Here is a 23,734-nt window from a genome sequence, read left to right on the forward strand (position 1 = left end):
GAATTTATTTTTCCTACAAAACACAGTGTAATGATAATTATAATAGTTGAATTTTATATAGTAATTTAAGCACTTAATATACATTCATTCTTTTAAATTTAGCATGAATTTAGTAAGAGGTTTTATAACTAAATACTCAAGTTTATCATTCAATTTACAGGTTGCATTTATTTAAAAACATTTTGTTGTTTACAACCTACTATCTAATTTTATTTATTTTTAAAATGTGTTTTGCTGAACTATTCAAGTAACATTACACATTTTGTGCTTGTAAGTAACTACTAAAATTAAGACTCCTGGCTCCAACAAACACAATTAAATTGTTTTGAATTGTGTTTTGCTAGTTTGCATTCTGCTTTATTATGTAAATATTTGAGATCCAAAGATACCATTGCTAAATTATACCATTATCTATCTTTTTCAGCAATACTGATGCTTAACTAGTAGTTAGTGGTGGTCACTAAAATAATTGCCTAAGGTAACTTTGGTGTTATATAATCAATGCCTATTTTAAAAGAAGGCAGCTTGGTATGTGACTCATCTATGCTAATGCAACTCTTATGCTTCTGTTTCTTCCTTGAGGACTCTTATGCCTATCTGATGGATAATAAGACAATGGAAATGACAGCACTAACTAACCTTGGACTTCTAATTTCCTCAAATTTTTTCATACTACCCTGTGCTTGGCAAGGTCAACTATCTAGATATTGTTAGCTTGATTAGTACCTTAATAAACTGTAAAAACAATGACCTGAACTATTTATTGCTTTTACCTGTGAAACTTGAGATTCGTATGTGAAAAATCATTTTGATAGAAAATGATGTGAAAAAGGGTGAAAAAAATTAGTTTTTAAAATGGCAACTTAAGGTATTTTAAAAGTATGTTTCTACTAATTCTTAATTTTTTTTCCCTCTTAAAGGTAAAGAGAGACCTTCTGCCCAGTCTTTGAAAACATCAAGAGATACTTCTCCCTCCAGTTCCACAGCAGCTCCCTCATCAAAGGTTTGTTTTGATTCTTTTAATTAAAAAAAATCAATTGATATAAATTTACCAAAATCAATTAAGGTCTTGCCATTTGCAATCCCTGATCTCCTTTCTATTATGTCTTTTCATCCTTATTTACTAGTGTAGTTAGGGGTGTAATTTGTCTTAAAAATTTTAGACATATAAATTTTATTAGTGTAGTTTGAAATTTAGTGTTTCCAAGGAGCTTTCTTTGAAAGTATAAGATGCACTTTTCATATTTATGAATATAGGGATTGAATTAAGCAACAAGCAATAGATGTAATTCAGAAAGATAAAGTAGATAACTTCTCTTACATAAAACTAAAAATATTTTGTTAGAATAATAAAAATAGTAATAATAACAATTATATCTAACATTTTTAACACTTTATGTGCCAGACACTATGCTAAGCACTTTACAATTATTATCTCATATGATCCTCCCAATAGTCCTAGGAGTTAAGATGCTATTATTATCTTCATTTTATAAATGAGGAAACTTAGGCAAACAGAGGTTAGGTGTCTTGCCCAGAGACTTGCAGCTAGTAAGGATTTGAGACTGGAATTGATCGTAGATGTTCCTGACCCTGGGCCCAGTTCTGTATTCCCTGTACCACCTAGCTGCTTCCAGAAATAGACTATCACCCCTTCTTTCCCTTATTTTATTCTATTTTATCAAACTATTTAATTTAGAATATTTTCCCATCGTATGATTCCTGTTCTCTTCCTCCCCACCTTCCGTATCCCTTCTGGAACTGGCAAGCCATTCCATTGTGCTTTTCATGTATTTGTCCAGAATTTGTCCAGAACCTATTTCCATCTTATTAATATCTGCAATAGAGTGAACTTAAAGTCAGCATCCCCAATCATATTCCCATCAACCCATGTAATCACACAGTTGTTTTCCCTCTGTGTTTCTGCTGCCACAGTTCTTCCTCTGAATGTCAATAGCGTTCTTTCTCATAAGTCCCTTAGAATTGCCCTGGATCATTGCATTGCTACTAGTAGAAAAGTCCATTACGTTTGATTGTGCCACAATTTCTCCCCTTTTTAAAAAAGGACTCATCTAGTTAACAACAATGGGATGTACATTTGGTTATGTCATATCAACCAGCTTATACATTTGTGCTTTATAATTTCAACTGTTTTACCAAAGTACTACTCTAATCCCCAGTTATGACATGTTGATGACCCTGCAGTCTTGCTTTAGAACTCAAAACTTCCACAGATTCTATCATGTTTTAAGATGTGATCCTGATAATGAACTGCTTTCTAATAACCAGCCTAGCCAGGTTTGGAGAGCCTTATATCCATCAAGCTGAATACTTGATGATGAATTTCTTGGTCTTAGCAACTGATGAAGTAAAGAAAAATGCATAATGACCCCTAGTTCTTTGTACTTTTCTTTTGAAATAACTGTGGGAAGAGAAATACAAAAGGATGGCATGAGATGCTAAAAATCACAAGGGTTTTAGACTTTATATATAAATGTTAAATTACTAGAGACTGATGAGTAGATATAGAATTAAAGGCACACAATCATAACAACCTTGAAATTTTTACTCTACATGAATCCAAGAGGGAAAAAAAAGTTGTACCTATATGGAAGCATAACTTTGATAGGGATCATGGAAACACACAAAAAAAGGAATTGGCTGAGATGGTTTTAATCACATTCAAAGGCTACTGAGAAGCATCATTTCATGGAACATTTAGTCATATTCTTTTGAAGTTTTCATAAATATTTGCAAAAAGGCAATGAGTATAATTGCAAATTATGTCTCAGCATCTGTGGTAGAGTGAGATGGTAGAGAGAGGGGGTAGAAAAACATCTATGAAGAACTCAAAAAGCCCTTCAAAGTTAAATTGACATATACTTCAATACTCAATGACTTTATTGTCTTTATTGACTGTGATTTTAAAAAACATGGTTCAGGGTAAAAAACTAGAATTCACAAGCAGGTATACTATAATGTACAAGGTAATTGGAGAAAAGTAAAATAAGTTTCTTGACATACAATAGAAGTTATGATTTTTAATCATGGAACCATGTTTCTATTGGGTATTAAACCTACAAGTACATTTTTCCAGGTCTAGTTTTGATTGAAGTCTATAAATTTTCAATGGTATTTAAATCAGGTTACTTCTCAGGCCACTGAAGAATATTCATAATATTTTGGGATATTCCATCTCCACTTGATAATTTGGGTAATTTTTAGAACAATTCTACTTATTTGTATCCTTTGACCATTCATCTATTGATAAAAGACCCTTTGTCCTTACTGCAGACTTTTTTAAAAGGAACTAGCAACCTATTAAAAAATTTCTAATTTATTATGTGTCAATTAATTTTTAGATGCAGGATACTTAAATGTAGAAATTTATCATCATTGTCATCATATTTGTGTAGTGTTTTGTGGTTGACAGAATGATTTCCTAACAAAAGTCATATGACATGAATAGTTTTAATCATCAAAATTCATTTTATTAATGAGGAAGCAAAAAGGAAGTTGCAAAGTAGTTTGCCCAACTGGAGTCAGCATTTGGATATTGGATATAGAACTCCAGCACGATTCATGCCTTTACAGTACATAATATCATTTCATTTCATAACCTGATTCTGCTTTAAGGGGGGGCATACCTTTTTAACATTTCAACATTAAAAAGTCTTTTAGAATTTTAACAGATTTTTTTTATTAGGTCTTGGATAAACCTAGCAGGCTAACTGAAAAAGAGCTTGCTGAGGCTGCAAACAAGTGGGCTGCAGAAAAATTAGAGAAGACTGATGAGAATAACTTACCAGAAATTTCTGATTATGATGTAAGAATCACTCTTTTCCTTCTACTTTCTCCATAATTAAAAGAGATAGTTTATAGTCTTAATACTTACTATTTATTGGAATAGAAGGTATTTTTTAATAGATTGATGACTACATGGGTTTTAGTAGCCTGTATATATATATCTATATATCTATATTTGTATATGTGCATATTTGTTCTCTTCTTACTAAGTCATATAAATGTTTTGAAAAATGAGGTAAAAGGTTTTTCTTATAATTTGGACCTTTGATTTCATCGATGTAGATAACTTTAAGTGAAGGAACTCCCTCTAATTTCAGAACAGTTCGTCTGCAATATACAGTCTTACATTTTCCTGGGACAGTAAGAAGTTAAATGTTTTGGATGTGATAAGTTAGAATATCATAGAGGCAGATCTTGGACTCATGGTTCTGGCTAAACATTATTGCCCATGCTACACTGCCTTTCACTATCAAAATAAGTTGTACTAAAATAGGTTCAATTCTTAGAAGAAGAAAAAAAATTAGTTGATCAAAACTCATGTTGATACTTTCAGTGGACCTTTAAAGAAATGCATATGTTATCATGAGTTTCTTCTAGGTAGGGATTATTTCATTCTTTGTAATTGTGTCTCCAGCACTAATCACTGTGCCTGGCACATGGAGGTATTTGTTGATTATTTCAGTGATGAAACATGGAAAGGCTTGTGATTTGACAGTGAATTAGCAAAATATCTCCAAGTAAGAGCCAAGTTTTAGACCTTCATAATCTATGCCACATTTCTAAGCTGTGGTTTCCTTTTTTCATATTTCCTCCAAACTAGCATATTACTAGACTATTTAAATATTACAAATAACTTAATAAACAAAATTTTGTTACCTGTGATTTTTACGAATTATTGGTTATGAAAATCAAGAGAAATATATAAAATGGTTATATAGTGAAAAAATTGAAAATATATAAAAACCAAATGACAGTAGTTCAGTTTATAAAATATGTAACAATACTGTATAAACAACTCTTATTTTAATTTCATGATGTTGTTCCATTTGAAACATTTTGATAGCCCAGTCAGATAAAGAGGTATAATAAGCAATTTCAAAGAAGATGAAGTATTTAACAAAGATATAATCTCATTATTTCAAAAAGTCATTTATATTTTTGAAAGAATTATTTGGCTTCTTGGGTATCTTAAATGGTCATTTTAAGGCATAGCAAAATTACTTCTATTTGCATCCATGTATTTATACAATGTTATGTCTCTTCTGAAAATCTTTTCCCAAGTAATTGATGGATACATGGCAAATTAGTCAACCAAATATGATTTATTTTAAAATGTTTTTTAAAAACATTTTTTAAAAAGAATTATAATTCTGAATCATTTGTATGTTAGTCAAGGTTTTCTTACTATTATAGTATAATAGTCTTTTAATTCATGCTTTACAATTAAGATCTCAAAGCTAGCAAGTTAGACATTCCTGCTAGTTTCCCAGAATCTTTAGATGTCCTGGGGTAGTATAATCAGGGAATTTTAGTTTAAAGAGGTTTTTTTTGGGGTGAACTTTAAGATAATTGTCAGTAAACATTTTTAGCTATCAATGGTAGGAGTAATATTGATTATATAACCAATTGTGGAGGTGTTAGTATACTTTTAGTCATAACAGGAATATATCCTCCAAAATGTGACATTGGTTTTAAAAATGGAAAATTATCTGGTAGACTGAACTTTTGAAAAAAAATAAACAACTCACTACATCTGGCACATGTATCTAATTCAATCTAACTTGAATATGTTTACTTTTTCCAGTTGAAAATAAGGTGCTAAGTGGGTTTTTTTTTTAAACCCATATCTTTTGCTTTAGAATCAATAATAAGTATTGGTTCCAAGGCAGAAGAATGGTAAGAGCTAGGCATTTGAGGTTAAGAGATTGACCCAGAGTCACACAGCTTGGAAGTGTCTAAGATTAGATTTGAACTCAAAACTTCTGATTTCCAGACCTGGCTCTATCCACTGAGCCACCTAGCTGTCCTGCTGAATGTGTTTTTGTAAAGAATGAGGTAACAAGATTGTTCCTATTAACATTTGCCTCCTACTCGATATCACTAGCATTTCTTAAGAGATTTAGAACTTTTAAAGCATTCTAATTACTACTCTGTAGACATAGCCTCATAACCCACTTCTTTTTGAGAATATCATTTGGGTACTGTTATCAGAGTGTCTTAACTGATAGCATAGACAGAGGAGTTTAGGAACAGATCATAATACTGACTTAGAGGCATGTTATACTACCTCTTTAGACACCTCTTAGAGCTGTCTACCAAATGCATGGCGATTAATTTATTGCCTTACCTGAATTATAATTTGTTTAAAAAAAAGGCAGAAGAACAAAGAAGTGATATTTCTATTTTGAATCATATTTTCTCCAAAAGAGATAAACTGTTTACTGGAATGGAATGATAGAGACCTTGAAGGAAGCAATATCTTTCTTTAAAATTTTTGGTATACAAAAGAAAGTTGTACAAGGGCCAGTATATACCCTAGACTTAGGGAGAGTAGATTCAAAGGGATCAGTGGAAGGACAGGTAACAAGAGTTTTGTAGATCAAAAATCTATACACATCAACTGTAAAGAATGAAATTCAAAAGATAAGGAAGCAGTTCTGATGGGGAGGAAAAAGGGGATGTCAACAAAAGAGATTGAAGTGGAATCATAAGGAATTAGTTGACAAACTTTGATTTTAAAAAGATATATATATATATATATATATAATAAGGTCAAGTAACAGAAGAGTTGTGTCAGGCCACTAAAACTAAGAATGATTGATTGAGACTGATGAGGAAAGCCAAGGAAAATAGAAATGAAAGTGGGATGGGGGTGGCATGAATTTGGAGCCTGATAATGAGGACTTTATCTGAAGAAAAGACTTTAGAGGACATTATACCTGTCTTTGAGTACTGTAAAGGCCTCATGTAGAAAAGGCATTAGATTGTTTTATCTTGCCTCAGAAGGCAGAACTGAGAGTAATGGAATGAAAATTTCAAAGAAGCAAACGTAAACAAAAATTAGAGCTATCCTGAAGTGGACTACATTCTAGTCTAGTATATTCTTCTTAACATGTTCTTAATTTGAGATTTAAAAGCAAAACTTCTGTCTTTCTCCTTTTTTAAATCCTTAACTTTTATTTTAGTATCAATTCTAAGCCAGGAGCAATAAGGGCTAAGCAGTTAGTGTTAAGTGACTTATTTACCATAGTCACATAGCAAAGAAGTGTTAGAGGTCAGATTTAAACCGAGGTCCTCTTGACTCCAGGGCTGGTGCTCCATCCACTGTGCTATCTGGCTGCCTCTTTAGTACTTTATAGTACTATATAGAGAAGAACATTATAGAGAAGGTTCTTATTTAGATTGTGTTGGACTAGATGACTACTGAAGTCCTGTCCAGTTTTTAAATTCTGTCATTCTTTGGGTCAGTGAGGTGATAAAGTTCAGAGAAATGTGTGTGGAGTACAAGAAGAAGAAGAGAAAATTTTAGCTTTATTTTAGTGAGCATTTTAAACATTAACTTTGGGGCAATTGGGCGGCTCACTGGATAGAAAGCCAGGCCTAGAAATGGGAGGTTCTAGGTTCAAATCTGGACTCTGACACTTCCTAGCTATGTGACTCTGGGCAAGTCCCTTAAACCCAATTGCCTGGCCCTCATTGCCCTTCTGCCTTAGAACTAATACTTAATATGAATTCTAAAATGAAATGTAAAGGTCATTTATTTTTTTAAAAAGTTAACCTTTTTAAAAGCCCTTTTCTGCTTCATTAACTGTTTGATTTTCAACTTAAATATTTGTCCTCTCTTATTATTTTGTTAAAAAAATATTTATTTTGTTAAAACTGAGGCTTATTTGATTAAATATTTCTTATGGTTTATTTATAATAAAAGACAACAAATAGTGGAGGGAGTTAATCTTGAAGTCAAGATGGCCTCTACGTAAGTCCCTTGATCCTTTAGTGGTCTTGCTTCCTTACCTGGGAGTTTTCTATTTTATTAAAATCCTAAGTACAATCTCTCTTATTATATTATATTTTAATATGTAGGATTGGAAATGTAATAATTCCAGATGCACCTTGGGGAATATAGTTTTCCCTTTTTCTCCCTTGTTCTTGGCCTCTTCTACTTTGTGGAGTACCTTATTAGTGCAGGTGGTAGAGTGTAAAGATTAAAATTTAGGGGAAGCTGAGGCAAGATAGAAATTAATTTCTCTCTGCAAGGAGTATTATATTTTTATGAGGTTTATTAAAGGTTAAGGATTAAAGAAAATACAGGATAAGAAAGCACGTGTCTAGGCCAGAGAGAGGCCTAGACACAACCCACCTACATTATGAAAAGAGCCACATCTCCTTGCAAGCGGGAAACAGGGAAGAAAAAAGAGCTCCCGCCTACGGGGAAGACCCTTTAAATAAAAGTTTGCTCTTGTCCCAGGTGAGAATTCAGTGAGATTAGAGGGCATTCTGGGGAAGTGGAGCAAGGGCTTCTGGGGATTGAAGTCCTGTATTCGAGTCTATTTTTACATACCTCCGTTTGATCATTATTGGGGAAAGAAGTTTCCCCAAAAAGGATCATGAAAACATAATCAACTTAAACATTACAACAATTTGAGGATAAGAGAAAAAAAAGAACAAAACCAATAACTGCTGGACGCATTGACAAAAAGCCAGTTAGGGGGTAGTCCCCTTTGGCATAAAAGTATACATACAAATAAATATTCAATCAACTACACCCAAAGTTCAATTTTTGTGCAGCTTGTGGTCTGGAGGCTTCTTCACAGTGTCTTCTCCAAAATTCAGTTTCTGGATTCAGGGAAGTAGCATCTTTCTTTACCTAAAATTCTTCTCAAAGGGAATTTTAACTTTGCAATTTAAAATAATGATATTTTTTACATTCCCCCCATTAAGAGGGTGATTGAAAAAACACAGGATCACTTAGGGGTGCCTGGCTGAGGTATGAGGTATATGAATCAAATGGCAAGAGATATTAAAAAGATATCAGAAAAATCCAAAAAAAAGAAAATACTGGATGAAAATATAGACTATCAAAGTCTTATGTGTAAAAATTCCAAGTAAAAAGAAAAATAAATCTATAACAGGTCCTTGAATCAGGGCCCAATTACAATGATCTAAGCAATGATGCATTTATCCAGTCAATAGCCAGGACTACAGAAAGGTACCACACTATGAAAGGCAGAAAAGGGGACCAGATTATATGAGCCAAGGTTTCGGGGATATTTGTCTGTGAGTATTTTCAGAGTGAGTGTGGACACAAGGAAAGCCTATGTCGTAACAACATGTTAAACACAGTAACCTCTAGTCTTCACACTAGGTTCGAGACCTTTGTATTGGCCTAGAAGTGCATCAATCCATCCTGGATTGGCTTTTTTTTGGGGTCTGTGCAATGGCTCTTGTGTGTATATCTTGTCCTGGAATCAGACAGAATAATTGAGCAAAGTCCCATAATTTTTTAAATCATTAGTGGCATCATTTTTATAGTCACAAGCTTTTTGGGCATGCATTAGCAAATGTATCTTAAACTTGTATTACTGAAAAATCAAAAAGTTAAAGAAAATCTTAATGCTGGTGACATGTGCTTCAAATATAAAAAGGAGAGAAAAAATAAAAAAAATAGTATATTGCACATGCAAGAAAAATATAATGATAAAAGTCTTTAAAAAATTCAAAAATATAGCTTATAATCATTGATACTCTGTGTCAGCTAAGAAAATATAAAATGCAAGGCTTTCTCACCAAAAATGAGATCCATTTCCTCATCATGTCTGACCATGATCACTGTGAGTAGAAGGCAAATGAATTGAACAAGGTAATATTTTTTCATTTTTAAAGAACAATAGTACAAATATATAGTTATCAAAATCCCCAAAATTCTCAATAGCCCAATTAATTACAACACACTATCATATTTCACATAAGTTGCTGTATGGCATTTTTAAAAAACCCTATGAACCCATGGATATTCATCACAAGTTTTTTACAAGCATAGCAAATCTTTCAACCTTGGTATTTAAACATATTTTTAAACAAAGTAAAACTCATCTTGGGTTAGAACATAATCAAGAAATCTATATATCATTCGGGTGGAAGTAAAATAGTGAGCTGAAGAGTATAAATGAGAGATGCTTCTTTTTTGGAGGCTTTTTTAGGGGTACAAATGTCCTGAGATTAACTGCCCCAACTTCCATTCACATATTTAGAAATGTGGGAAGGTTGGGGGTTATAATTGTATTTCACTTCAGCTATGGGCCTTACCTTGTGGTAGGGGCAGGCAAAAATAACCAGAGATTGTTAAAAAAAAAATTACAAAAATCATATTTAAAAAAACCCTTAAAATCAGGTGAGATATTTAGCACATTATATTTTCCAAAGGTTGTTATAGCAATTGTAACCAATTCTGACGAAGTCCATCTATCCTCTATGTGACAATTTACAAAGGCAAAAATAGAAAGGCTGTTTTTTTTTAATATGGGCTTATTCAATAATATTTGTTCAGCACAGTTATAGGGGAGAAACAACAGAATTTAACAGTAGTTAACCCAGTATATTAAAATGATTCAGTGTAACAGAATAATATTGAATCCAGTAATATATGAACTTAAAATCACAAAGTTAATCTTAAACAAAACAATCAGGAAAATGCAATAGAGATACAGAGATTTTTATAAATCATTGGAGTCTGAAATGCCTTAAAATATAGCCTTTAGTCTCTTTAAAGTTCTTTGGGTGTGGTTTTTTTTTTGTTTTTTTTTTTTTAAATTATCCATTTAAATGTCTATTGTCTGAAGGCAGAGTGGTAAGGGCTAGGCAATGGGGGTTAAGGGACCCATCCAGGGCCCCACAGCTGGAAGTATCTGAGGCCAGATTTTAACCCAGGACCACATGTCTTTAGGCCTGGTTCTCAGTTCGCTGTGAAGCAGAGTTTTTTCCCCAAAGTTATCTAAAAGGAATGCAGATCAAGTCAATAAAAGGATCAATGCAATTAAAAGACATCCTTGTAAAATAGCCATTGCTTTTAAGTTCCTGCTTGAAAAAACCTTTCTTCTTTCCCTCTTGTCTTTTCTCCCTCCCCTCCGCCCACATGGTCAATACCCCCGTTTGTTTGTTTTGAGCTGTTAAAAATGAGTCCTGAGCATTCTGCTCCAAGGATCTGGGTTGAACAAGGATTGGGTGAGATAGAGAGAGTACTGGGGAGGCCAGGAATGACAGGAATGCAGGCAAGCAGGGCTGGGAGCCCACCCAGGGTGGGCAGGTGAGCTGAAATCTGAAAACAGGTCTGCAGCCTGGAGTGGGGGCTGCAGACAAGGACAAGTGCAGGCAGTTAGAAGCAGATGGCAGCTGCAGGCAGGCAGGCAGGCAGATAGGCAGAACTTAGCATCCAGGGGCCAGGTGGGGGGCAAATGCAACAGGTCCGGAGCGAGCCTATGAGCTATCTAATGGCTAGAACGAGCAGCAGCTTTGGAAGGGTAAAAAACCTCAGCCAGAGAAAAGTGGATCAAAAAAATTTCTAGGTACTAGCTATTAAAAGCTGAACTTAAGATCAGAAAAGAATCAGAAGATTTAGAGTATTTCGTTATCCCTTCGTGGTTGCCAAAACTGTAAAGATTAAAACTTAGGGGAAGCTGAGGCAAGATAGAAATTAGTTTCTCTCTGCAAGGAGTATTATATTTTTATGAGGTTTATTAAAGGTTAAGGATTAAAGAAAATACAGGATAAGAAAGCACGTGTCTAGGCCAGAGAGAGAGAGGCCTAGACACAACCTCACCTACATTATGAAAAGAGCCATGTCTGCTTGCAAGTGGAAAACAGGGAAGAAAAAAGAGCCTCCACCTATGGGGAAGACCCTTTAAATAAAATTTTGCTCTTGTCCCAGGTGAGAATTCAGTGAGATTAGAGGGCATTCTGGGGAAGTGGAGCAAGGGCTTCTGGGGATTGAAGTCCTGTATTTGAGTCTATTTTTACAAGAGTAAAGAGGACTATGTCTTAGAACCATATCTCCCACGACCAATCACAAAAATAGCATAGAAATGTCATCAAGAAACCTATGTCACAAAGATATGAGTCTCTGAAAGAGGTTGGCCCCAAGTTTCTGAGAAACAAGTGCTTTGCCAAGAAATACAAGCAAGAAGAAGCTGAAGAAACTAACAGGCTAACAACATCAAAACCATCAGTGCCCAAGCAGTGCTAGCAAGGCCCTGAGGACCTTGGCCTCCTGGGCCAAGCTCTTCAGGCCCAAGATCCACAAAGCCAGTGCCCAGTATATTTGCCCCAATATGTCCACTAAATGTCCAGTCCTCTCATTGGCACTCAAAGCCACCAAATCTAATACCAAGGTCTCCAAGGTCCCCAACTCTGACAACAGGTCACCAAGTCCAATTCCAAGGCAGCCAGATCTGAAGCCAAGGTCACCAATTCTGACCTCAAGGCTACCAAGTCTGATTATAAGGTCATGATACTCAGTGATTCTAAGACTCCTAAGGCCAATGATTCCAAAACTATTAAGCCTACTGACTCTAAACCTACTGAATCCACTGACCCAAATAATGCCAAAACCAAAGATACTGGAACTAAAGCTCTAAGTTCCAAAGCCTTCAGAATCAATGCTTCATGACAGAAGAACTTGTTTCAACATCAGTTGGGTTTTTTCCTCAATGAAGATATAATTGTTGATGTTCACTGTTGTGTAGAAATAAAGGAAATGGTGAGTCATAAGGGAAAAAATATATATATAGTTTCTCAGTAGTTAAAGATTTGAACACTGGCTCAATTGAGATAAAAATGGAATTTGTAAACAAAAGTATCCTGAGTCTGGTGTCATTGCCTCTATGGACCCTAGTACTATAAACAGCTAATCCATTGTACCCACAACTATGTATTAGCCTCATCCACCAGCAAACGCTGCTATGTAGTAAATCACTGAAATGAGACTCTTATGAAAATTGTGGGATCTTGTGTTAACTTCCTTAGAGCTAATGCTCTAAACCACAGACAATTTCAGGAATTTCTGACTCAGCTAAATGTTGCCTATGAAGATGTTCTGTACCACCCAGAAGTCCGTTGTCTGAGTCAAGGAAGAGATTTGAGGCATTTTTATGAGAGAAGTAGTGGAAAAATTAGGAAAAAAATAAGATCAATGCATGAAAATCAAGAAAATTATGATGGTTTACCCAAGTAGAAAAAGGAGTCCAGAACCTTATGAAGAGAATAATGTTTTAATGACTAGAATTAGACAAAGAGAACACTCTAGTCCAAAGGATAGGAACTTGAGTCTTACTTCTAACAAATGAGGGGCATTGGAGGCCTGAGGAACACAGATGGGCTACCTATTCTGTCTACCTGAAGCTATGGAAGACAAGGAGAACCTGATTATTTCCTAAGACAAGAAGTAATAATGCAAAATTTAAAAAAATAAATATTAGGAGAGAAGATGAAGCTTCTTATCACAAAATCAGCTCACCTTGAAAATAGATCAAGGAGAGATAATAGTTGGACTCCTAAAACGTTATGATCATAAAAAGAATTTAGATACCATACCCTAAGAAATCAAGAAAAACTGCTCAGAAATTTTAGAAACAGAGGGTAAAATAGGAATTGAAAGAATTCACCAATCATTACCTTGAAGAGAACCAAAGATGAAAATGTACAGGAATATCATTGCCAAGTTCTATAGCCCCCAAGTTAAGGAGACAATACTATAAGCAAGAAGAAAAAAAAATTAATACTGTGGGACTACAGTCAGACTAGCACATGACTTAGCAACCACAATATTCAAAGAATGCATGACATAGAACATAGCATTATGCAGCTCAAAAGAACTGCTCATACCCAAAAAATAACATATCCAGCAAAGATAAGCATAATTATAAAAGGGAAAAAATTAGATATTTAAGAAAAATATTTTCCACCTATTACTGAACAAATCCTAGGACTCAGAAGAAAATGTGTTCTATAAGAAACATATAAAGGTAACAAAAGACTAATCATAAGCAACCTGAAAGATCAAATTGTTTGATTCTCCTAAGAGAAAATGGCATCTATGACATCTGTGTGGGTATTTTGAAGGGGCAGTTGTGAATGGATGGCTCTCAGTCAAGGGAATGAGCCAAAATGGTAGTGGAATAGACCAGGAAGATGCAGGGTAGAATGGCTATCTGAGAAGGAGGAGGAATTATCACAGAGAATGTGAGGTAATAGAGGACTTGGAGTGCTAGTATCCAACTTTCATCAGACCTTTGATGAAAAAGAAACATACACAAATAGAAAGGTAAAAATCTTCTTGATGTACAGAGTAATAGGATGAAAGAGGGATGGGATAAGAGAGAGACTGGGAAGAGAAAGAACAAGGGGATTATAAAAAGGAGGGAAGAGAGGGATGCCTAGAGGGGAGTACATATTGAGAGAGGGGCCTAAGGTAGGAGAGGATAAGGGATTTAAGGAGTAGGAAGGCACAGTTGGAGAGTAAAGAAGGGACATGGAGAAAGGTAGATAGAAGAAGAAATAAAAAGTAATGGAGGAAGTAGTAAGGGAGTGATCTTTGGAAAGGTAAACCAGTTTGGAACTAGGAGGGCAAGGGGAGAAGATAAGGGAGGATTTGGGGGAAGGGATTTGAATAGGACAGGTATTGGTCAAAAGAAACTGAACATCTGAGAAGGGATACAGCATAAGGAAAGGAAGAGGGCAACAAACAATAAGAAACAGAGTAAATGAAAATACATAGCTAGTAACTCGCATTAAGTATATGTATTCACTTGAATTCATAAGTATGAATTAAGGAATGAATTCACACCTACAAAGAAAATGGATAGGAGAAAGAAATAAAAAACAGCACCTGGCAATGTGTTGTTTACAAGAAACACTGCAAATGAAAGTCAAATATAAAGGAGCTGGAACAGAATATATGATGCCTCAGCTGATCCAGGGAAGGGAGGGATAGCAGTCATAATCTCTGATAGAATTGGGTTTAAAATGCATATAATTGGAAAGGATGATCAGGGTAACTGTATAGTGTTGGGAGAGGGAGTTATTATGGATAATGAAGCATTATCCGTATTGGAACTGTATGTGCCAAGTGTCATAGCACCCAGATTTTTGAAAGAAAGTCTAAAGATGAAAATAGATAGCAAAATAATAATAGCAGTGGACTTTAATCTTCTCTTCTCAGAACTAGATAAATTTAATTAAAAAATAAATAAGAAAGTAGGAGATGAATAGAATCTTAATTAAGTTAAATATGATAGATATCTGGAGAACCCCTACACATTTACATGAGGTTGCTAGTAGACCTAAGCCTGAGCATACACATATTCCATTCAATTTCTGGTGGAGTAGCAATGGCTTAGAGTGTAGAAAATAGTTGACAAAAAGTTTACCTTAACACTCATCATACTGTGGAGGTAATTCTGATTCCCTGAAGGACCATGGCACTGGAACAAAAGCTCCCAAGGAAAAACTTATTTTGGAAAGAATATGGTCTTGGTAACAGATTATGTCTGATACTTAAGGGTCAATCTTTCAAAATATCGCCCTGGTAAAAATATGTTAGCTGAGATTCTGACTGAAACATGAAGAAACAGGATATTACTTTGCTAGAGCAGCTATGAATTTGATTTTTAGAAAACAAGATGGAATTATACCTTAAGAACTGTAAACCTGTTCATGCTCATTGACCCAGAGACCTCATTTCAAGAGGTAAGACTTAAGGGCATTATTGAGAGGTTAAAAAACTGTGTATGTATAAAAATATCCATGGAAACTTTGTAATGACAAAATAACTAGAAATAGCACAAATAGAATGAATGGGAGAAATAATTGAATAGATTGTGATATTTGAATGAAATGGATTGTATTATGTTATTGAAATGACAAATATAGGAAATAAAAAGAAAATAAAGGGAAATATATAAAAAGATAAAAGAAGAAGAATCCATATTATGATTATATTAAAAAATGTAATAGAGGCAGCTGGGTGGCTCAGTGAATTAAGAGCCAGACCTAGACACAGGAGGTCCTAGGTTCAAATTTGACTTCAGACTCTTCCTGGGTGTGACCCTGGGCAAGTCACTTAAACACCATGGCCTAGCCCTGACTGCTCTTCTGCCTTGAAACCAATATACAGTATTGATTCTAAGACAGAAGGTAAAGGTTAAAAAAAAATGCAATAGCTACAAAGTCAAGAGAAAAAACATTCAAGAAAAACAAATATAAAGGGAACTCAAAAGCACAGGATTTTTATATTAGCATATATATAATTTACATATTTTTAAACAATGTGGAGTTTGTGGTTTTGCACATATTCTTTTTAAAGTATTTGTTTAATTAAAGTTTTTGTTCCTGTTAGTAAGTACCTAATAAAAACAGTTACACACACACACACACACACACACACACACACACACACACACACACACACACACACACACACACACACGAAAAAAGTAAGGCTGCTGAAATTCCTAAGGAATATAGCTGGGGAGACTATACTGTCCTGGGTTTACAAGTTTCAATGCAGATATCTTCCCTTATGTTTCTGTCTCTTCTTTGCCTAAATTCAAGTAAAATTTTAGAAGTTTTAGAATTGTAAAAGTAAATAAATACTGTCTGTGTATATATAGCCTGAATTAGGAAAATTTCAAATTCAGATAGCAGATTTTTCAAATAAAAGATTCATAATTCAAATGGCCTGCCCTTTTTTCCTCTCCTTTATTTATATTATTTATATTTATGTATTGTAAATTCTCAATTCATTATTTCTGTTCTGATTCTTCTTACACCACTCATCTATTTCCCAGTGTAGACAGTAGATTCTTTAAGGGCTACTCCTGAAATAAGTTGCAAATATTCTAGCACAAGTATATAGATTATTTTTTTAATAAATTGGCCTAGAAGCTTCATCTCACCCACCATTAAGAAAAACACATTTCTCATTATTTTCTTTATATATGCTTGTTATGAATAGTGAAATCAGAAGCATTAAAAACACTGTTTAAATGATTAAGAATTCTCTTTCTTTAATATAATTTGTCCTGCCAATCATATTCTAGAAACAACTATATGAAACAAACTTTATATAATTTTATTTATTTTTATTTCATCATTTCCCAATTATATTAAAATTTTTTTAACCTTAATCTCTTAGAATTAATGAGCTCCAAACTCCTACTACTTCCCTTCTTATTGAGAAGGAAGACAGTATATTAGTTCTACATATGAAGTCATGTAAACACATTTCCATTATTAGCAATGTTGCAAAAAAAGACCACAGACACACAAAAATGCAAGAAAAATAAAGTGAAAAGTTTATGAGTTCTTTTAAATTCTCTTGGATCACTGTGTCTTTCATACGCAATCATAGTTAAAATATTTCAGTTAACATGTATCATGTTCTCCCAATTCTGCTTACTTCACTTTGTGTGTGTTCTTATAAGTCTTTCCAGCTTTTTAAAAAATCATCCCCATTTTAATTTATTATGGCATAATATTACTCCATTACAATCATATATCATGACTTGTTCAGCCATTCTCCAGTTGAAGGCCATCTTCCCTGTCTCTAATTCTTTGTCATCACAAAAATGAGCTACGATAAATATTTTTGTACAGATGAAAGTAGTGATATTGCTGGACCAAAAGGTATACATAGTTTCATAGCCCTTTGGGCATAGTTCCAAATTATTCTCTAGGATGATTTGATTAAGTAATAGTTCCACCAAAAACTCATTAGTCCATCTATTTTTCCATATCTCCTTCAGCATTTATTATCTTCTTTTTCTGACAAGTTAGCCCATCTGATAAGCTTCAAGTGGTAGCTCAGAGTTGTTTGAATTTGCTTTTCTCCAATCAGCAGTGCATTTTTTCCTTGTGATTATTGGTAGCCTTGAGGTCTTTTTCTGAAACCTGATTAGACTATTTTTCAGTTGGAGAATGGCTCTTATTTTTGTAAATTGGCTCCATTCTTCACATATTTAAGAAATGAAGCCTTTATCAAAGAAGCTTGTAAATTTTTTTCCACTGTCTCCTGCTTTCCTTCTAATTTTGCCCATGAAAAACCTTTTAAATTTCATATAATCAAAATTATCCGTTATGTTATTTTTAAAAAAGTAATTTAATATTGGTTTTATTCTTTTTAAAGGCTGGGTCCTCAGCACCATTATACAATGACCAAGCAGAAGAGCCTGAGACAAATGCAACAGATAGTATAGAACTGTTTGAAGACAACCAGGTAACCAGTCGCTCAAAAGCAATAGCGTCAAAGACCAAGGAAATTGAACAGGTATTCCGATTTAACAAAATACATTATAAGCTATGCTAACTGCAACTATCTCAACCATTTCAATGGATGAAGATTATTGAAAATATACTTTAATATATACTTAATTTTTTAAAAAATCCTCACCTTCTGGCTTAGAATCCTTCCAAGGCAGAAGAGCAGTCGGGGCGAAGTAATGGAAGTTAAGTGACTTGTCAGCCCAGGGCCACACAGCTAGGAAGTATTTGAGGACAGATTTGAACCTAGGACCTCCTGTCTCTAGGTCTGGCTCTCAATCCACTGGCAGCTGCCCCCTATACTTTCACATTAAATGCTGATAATGACTCCTTTCAGAAAGAAGGGGGGGAAAGTCTGTTTTACCAACATTACTGTAATAATACATGTATATAATTTGTAAAGAAAAAAATACATATATTAGGAATGAGTGTCCATTTTTGTGATAGATAGCTATATTTTTAAAAAATTTGGTTATCACAGCTCTAGAAACCTCCCTAATGTAGTAATCAGAAAAGAACTCTTTATTTATTAATAAACTAAATTGAATGCTGAAGGTAGGATAATTTGAATAATTTACATGTCAAGATAAAAATATCAAGAATTATAAATTTAAATTTTTTCACTTTTGTAAATTGTCAAATTTTTTTTTTTAAAGTAGGAGTGGAAGTGGGAGAGTTTCAAATTTCTAAACATCAATAATGACCATTGCAAGTGTATTTCCTCCATTATAAATAAAATAGTCTAATAAATAAAACTACTGGTTCAGATTATGAAACTCTTTAGAAATTCAATGAGACAATATTTGTAAAGTGCTTAAAATAGTTCCTGTTACAGAGTAGGTGCTATATAAATGCTAGCTACTGTTATCTTGAGGCAGCTTGTGGCATAAATGGATAGTGATGACCCTGGAATCAATATTTAATTTCTTAGTGGTTTCTTGCTTTCCCTAATGTGTCTGTGTGCCAATGACTCTACTCACTTCTCTCCTAGGCCATCTTCCTTTCAATAGCCTCTATATTCTCTCCTCCCCATCTTAACACCTTGGCAAACCAGTTCTGTTCTTTTGAATCTATAACCTCCTTATCATGTTGCTGAGTCAAACTTCAGTCTTGGATTAGTCCCACCATTCATCACACCTACACATGTGCTGCTGCTGAAGATAGAGAAAATCACTCAACTCTTCCGAGAGGGTCCACTACAAATTTATGTTGCACAATCTCAACCAGGGCCTCTTTGCTGCTAGGCAATTCTGCCGTACTTCTCTAGTTTATCAGCTCATCATTCCACTTTTTGCTGTAGCTCTTCCAAACCTTCCCATTCCTTCTTAAACCTCCCTCGCTTAGCTGAGAACTTTGCCTCATAATTTATAGAAAAAGATTGAAATCATTCTCTGTCAAGTCCCTCTTGTCTTCTCTTCCTAATCCCCTATCACTTCAGGTACCTTCTGCCATTTTCTCCTCCCTCACCCTTGTCTCATATGATGAAGTGGTCTCACTCCTTATCAAGCTAACCCCTTGTTCAGGTGTGTTAGATTTAAATTAGTTTTGAGTGTCAAATAGTTGTAGATAAGAGAGTGGGAGTCATAAACTGTGATAATTAAAATGTTTGGGAGCAAGGGAAATATATATATCAATTATGACCGCTGAAATATGTTTCTACTGTGTCTTGGTTTTATATAAATATAAGATGGTCGCCAGGGAATTTATGAATATGCCCAAGCCAACTGGGTTTTATAGAGAAATTTAATTTATAATACACTGATTAATCAATAGAAAAAGAGAGAAAGTAAGAAAGGAATAAGAATGAATAAATCAGTCAGTTGGTTTTATCACTCACCCAAGATCTCTCTAGGTAAGGCTTCTCATGCCAACCTCAGGCTCCACCTTCAAGAGAGCCTCCTTTCAAGAAATGTTTCCAGAGAATTCTCCTCCTGACTCCTCCTGAGTTCTCCTTCCACAGCCTCCTTCAAGACCTCTCCAGGAGCTCTCCCTCCAGGACCTCTCTCCTCTCAGACCTCCTTCAGAGCATCCACCTCCTCAGTCCTCAGACCCCGCTATCTTTAAGCCAAAAATCTAAGTTCCCTCCCCTCAGTTTTCCCATCTACCAATTGCTGTCGATCTCTCCCCTCTGCCAATGGTGGCTCTGGCTTAACCCAGGACCTCCCAGAGGTCTGCCCCCTTTGCACATGTTTGTTGAAGGTCATATTCTCAAATAATTAAATCTTGATCTTTGCTGCAGCCCTTCCTAAATCCTGTTACTCTGAGTAGGGTGGAGATTATAGTTTCCAAGACCTGGTTCTGTCATTCCAAGTATCTCTATTGTAACAATTCTAAAATCAATCATGACTCAAAGAACTTCCTGTTCTATGCTTAAGCATAGGTCAAAGCCCTTTCCATTGTTTAGCAAAAGGTTTCTGTCCTAAAGTAGTCTTAAGTAGGGAGGAGAAGGATCCTCTCATGCCAAGGAGTTTCATATTCCAATAGAGTTCTTACTATCAGTAGGAGATTTTTCAATTATGAAATTTCCCAATGGGGAAATTTCCAACATTCATAAGTCTAAGAAATTTTAAGGTTTACAGGTGATCCTACTCTGTCTTGTCTCCTTCAACTGATGGTCTCCTCTCAGCCCCACTCTCACTTTCAATCTTTCCCTTTCTCCTCATTCATTTTCTTATTGTTCAGTCATTTCAATCATGTCTAATTTGGGGTTTTCTTGACAAAGAAACTGGAGTGGTTTATCATTTCCTTCTCCAGCTCATTTTATGGATAAGGAAATTGAGGCAAATAGGGTGAAGTGACTTGCCCAGGGTAACACAGCTAAGTGTTAAAGACCAGATTTTAACTCAGGTAGGTAAGTCTTACTGACTTCAGGCACTGTGCTGCCTTACTCATTTCCTACTGCCTAAAAATATGTTCACATCTCCTCTACCCTGAAAAACACCCCTCCCTTGAGCCTTTCTCTCTTCCCATTAACTATTGTCCTGTTTCTCTACTTCCCTTGCAGCTAAATTAATAAAAAATACCATCTATAATAGATGTCTCCAGTTTCTAGCATTTCATTCTATTCTCAACCCCTTACTGCCTGGTTACTAACCATACCATTCCTCTGATGCTGCTCTCTCCAAGGTTACTCATGATCTCTTAGTTCCTGAATCTAATGACCTTTTATTCATTCCCTATTCTCCTTGGCCTTTCTGCATCCTTTGACAATGGTGATCACCCCATCCTCCTTGATACTGTTTCTCTATGTTTTGGAGACACTGCTCTCTCTTGATTTCCTCCTACCTATCTGATCTCTCCTTTGTTAGTGTGATAGGGAAATCACTTTAAAAAGACTGATATATATTAATTTAAGGTCGCCAAGGAATTCAGCTATGTAATTCCTAAATGAAAACTCGTCAGCTGTCAACCTTTTTATGGTGTTTTAATTACAAACAGGAGGAAGAAAAGTATGAGAGAGAGAGAGAGAGAGAGAGAGAGAGAGAGAGAGAAGGAAATAGGGCTTAAATACCCACTCTGCTTAGGCTGAGCCAAAGGCCCAAAGCCCTGGATAGCCGAGGCAAAGAAAAGAGATCAGTCCCTATCACTCACGTGACCAAAATGAAGAAAGAGTCTGTGGGCTCCTCCACTACAAGCACCAGGCTCCAACAACCTCTCTCTTTCTCCTCTCAGGAAGTCCCCAGAACTCCTGAGCTGTCCTCTACCTCACTTCCTGTCTCTCACATGTGCCAATGGTGGCTCTAGCTTGACCTAGGACCGCCCAGAGGTCTGTCCTTGCACATGTCTGTTGAAGGCCATATTCTCAAATAATTAAATCTTGAGTTTTGCTGTAGCCCTTCTTACCCTGAGTAGGGTGGAGATTGTAGTTTCCAAGACCTATTTCTGTTATTCCAAGTATCTCTATTGTTATTGATCAGGAAATAGCTAAATCCCATCTTCCAAAAAATGGTCTGAATGGGGTTGAGTAGTTTTTGAAATTCACATTAGTTTTTCTTCTTATATATTCCCTCTAAACATCATATGTGTGTCCCTCAGGATGTAGTCCTGGGCCCTCTTCTCTTCTCATGAGCTTTCATGGATTTAATTACTATGTCTTTGCTGGAAATTATATTTTAATTTTCCCAACTACATGTAATAATAGTTCTCAACATATGATTTCTGAAATTATAAGATCCAGATTGCCTCTTTCCTTTCCCTACCCCCTCCAGGAGATGGTAAGCAATTTGATCTGGGTTATACATGTATTATCATGCAAAAATTATTTACATGTTGGATATTGTTGTAAGAGAATGCTCATATAAAACCAAAACCCCAAAACAAATACAAATAAATTACAGTGAAAAATGGTATGCTTTGTTCTGCATTATGAATCAAAGAATTCTTTCTTTGGAAGTGAATAGCATTCTTTGTCACAAGTCCTTCAGAACTGTCTTAGATCATTGTATTACTGAGACTAGCCAAGTCTTTCATAGATGATCATCGTATAGTATTGCTTTTATTGTGGACAATGTTATCTTGGTTCTGCTGATTTCACTCTGCATTTGTTCACGTTGGTCTTACCAGCATTTTTTCTGAAATCATCCTGCTCATTATTCCTTTGAGCACAATAGTATTTCATCACCATCATATACCACAATTTGTTCAGCCTTAATCTCCAATTCTTTGCCATTACAAAAAAAGCTGCTATATTTTTATACAAGTAAGCCCTTTCCCCCTTTTTAATGATATCTTTGGGATACAGTTCTAGTAGTGATTTTACTGGATCAAAGGGTATGCATTACTCTCCAAAATGGTTGGATCAGTTAAGAACTCCACCAACAATGCATTAGTGTCCCAGTCTTGCCATATCCCATCCAACATTTATCATTTTTCTTTACTGTTATATTGGCTAATCTCATAGGTCTGAGGTGGTACCTCAGAATTGTTTTAGTTTCTCTGATTAGTTTAGTTTCTCTGATCAAGAGGGATTTAGAACATTTTTTCATGTTGTTATTGATAGCTTTGATTTCTTCATCTGAAAACTGCCTATTCATATCCCTTGACTATATTTATCAATTCAGGAATGTGTGGTGATAACTTAAATCCTTCTTTCCTGCCCTAATCTCTCAACTCAAATCTCATATCTCAAACAATCTTTTAGACATCAGGAGCTGGACATCCAGTAGACATCTGAAACTCATATGTATAAAACAGAACTCACAATCTTTCCCCCTAACTGCTCTCCCATCTACTGACTTCTTTTTTTTATGATAGAGGGTAGAACCATCCTTCCAATCCCTCAGGCTTTCAGCCTAGAAGTCACCTTGGCTTTTTCACTATTTCTTGATCCTCTGGATTCTGTTCATGGACCCCTTGGTTTAGAGATCCTAGGTTAGGAAATTTTGATGTAGTCTAACCCCTTCATTTTGCAGATAAAGCAACTAAGGTTAAAAGAGATGAAATAATTTAACCAAGGTAACATAATTAATTGATATCTGAATAAAACCCAGTTCTGTTAATTCTCATACATTATTCTTTCTATTTTTTTCATATAGTAAAGCTGTTCGTTTGAGAAGATGAACTATAAATAATCCTAATTTAATTCTTTGCTAAATTTATCATCTTTGCCATTTCCCTC

At 35.0% G+C, this 23,734-nt stretch overlaps 1 protein-coding gene across 7 annotated transcripts in view; it reads left to right on the forward strand.

Moving 5' to 3' along the window:
- Positions 1-23,734, forward strand: part of PPHLN1 (periphilin 1) — a 176,985-nt gene that overhangs the window by 87,940 nt on the left and 65,311 nt on the right. For all 7 annotated transcript variants that reach the window (XM_007503151.3, XM_007503152.3, XM_007503153.3 and 4 more), the window contains 3 exons: positions 921-1,003; positions 3,707-3,826; positions 17,984-18,124. In XM_007503151.3, coding sequence (XP_007503213.1) covers positions 921-1,003; positions 3,707-3,826; positions 17,984-18,124 — 344 coding nt within the window. The remainder of the gene's footprint in view (positions 1-920; positions 1,004-3,706; positions 3,827-17,983; positions 18,125-23,734) is intronic.

Source organism: Monodelphis domestica, chromosome 5 (assembly GCF_027887165.1).
Source record: "Monodelphis domestica isolate mMonDom1 chromosome 5, mMonDom1.pri, whole genome shotgun sequence".
Taxonomy (NCBI): Eukaryota; Metazoa; Chordata; class Mammalia; order Didelphimorphia; family Didelphidae; genus Monodelphis; species Monodelphis domestica.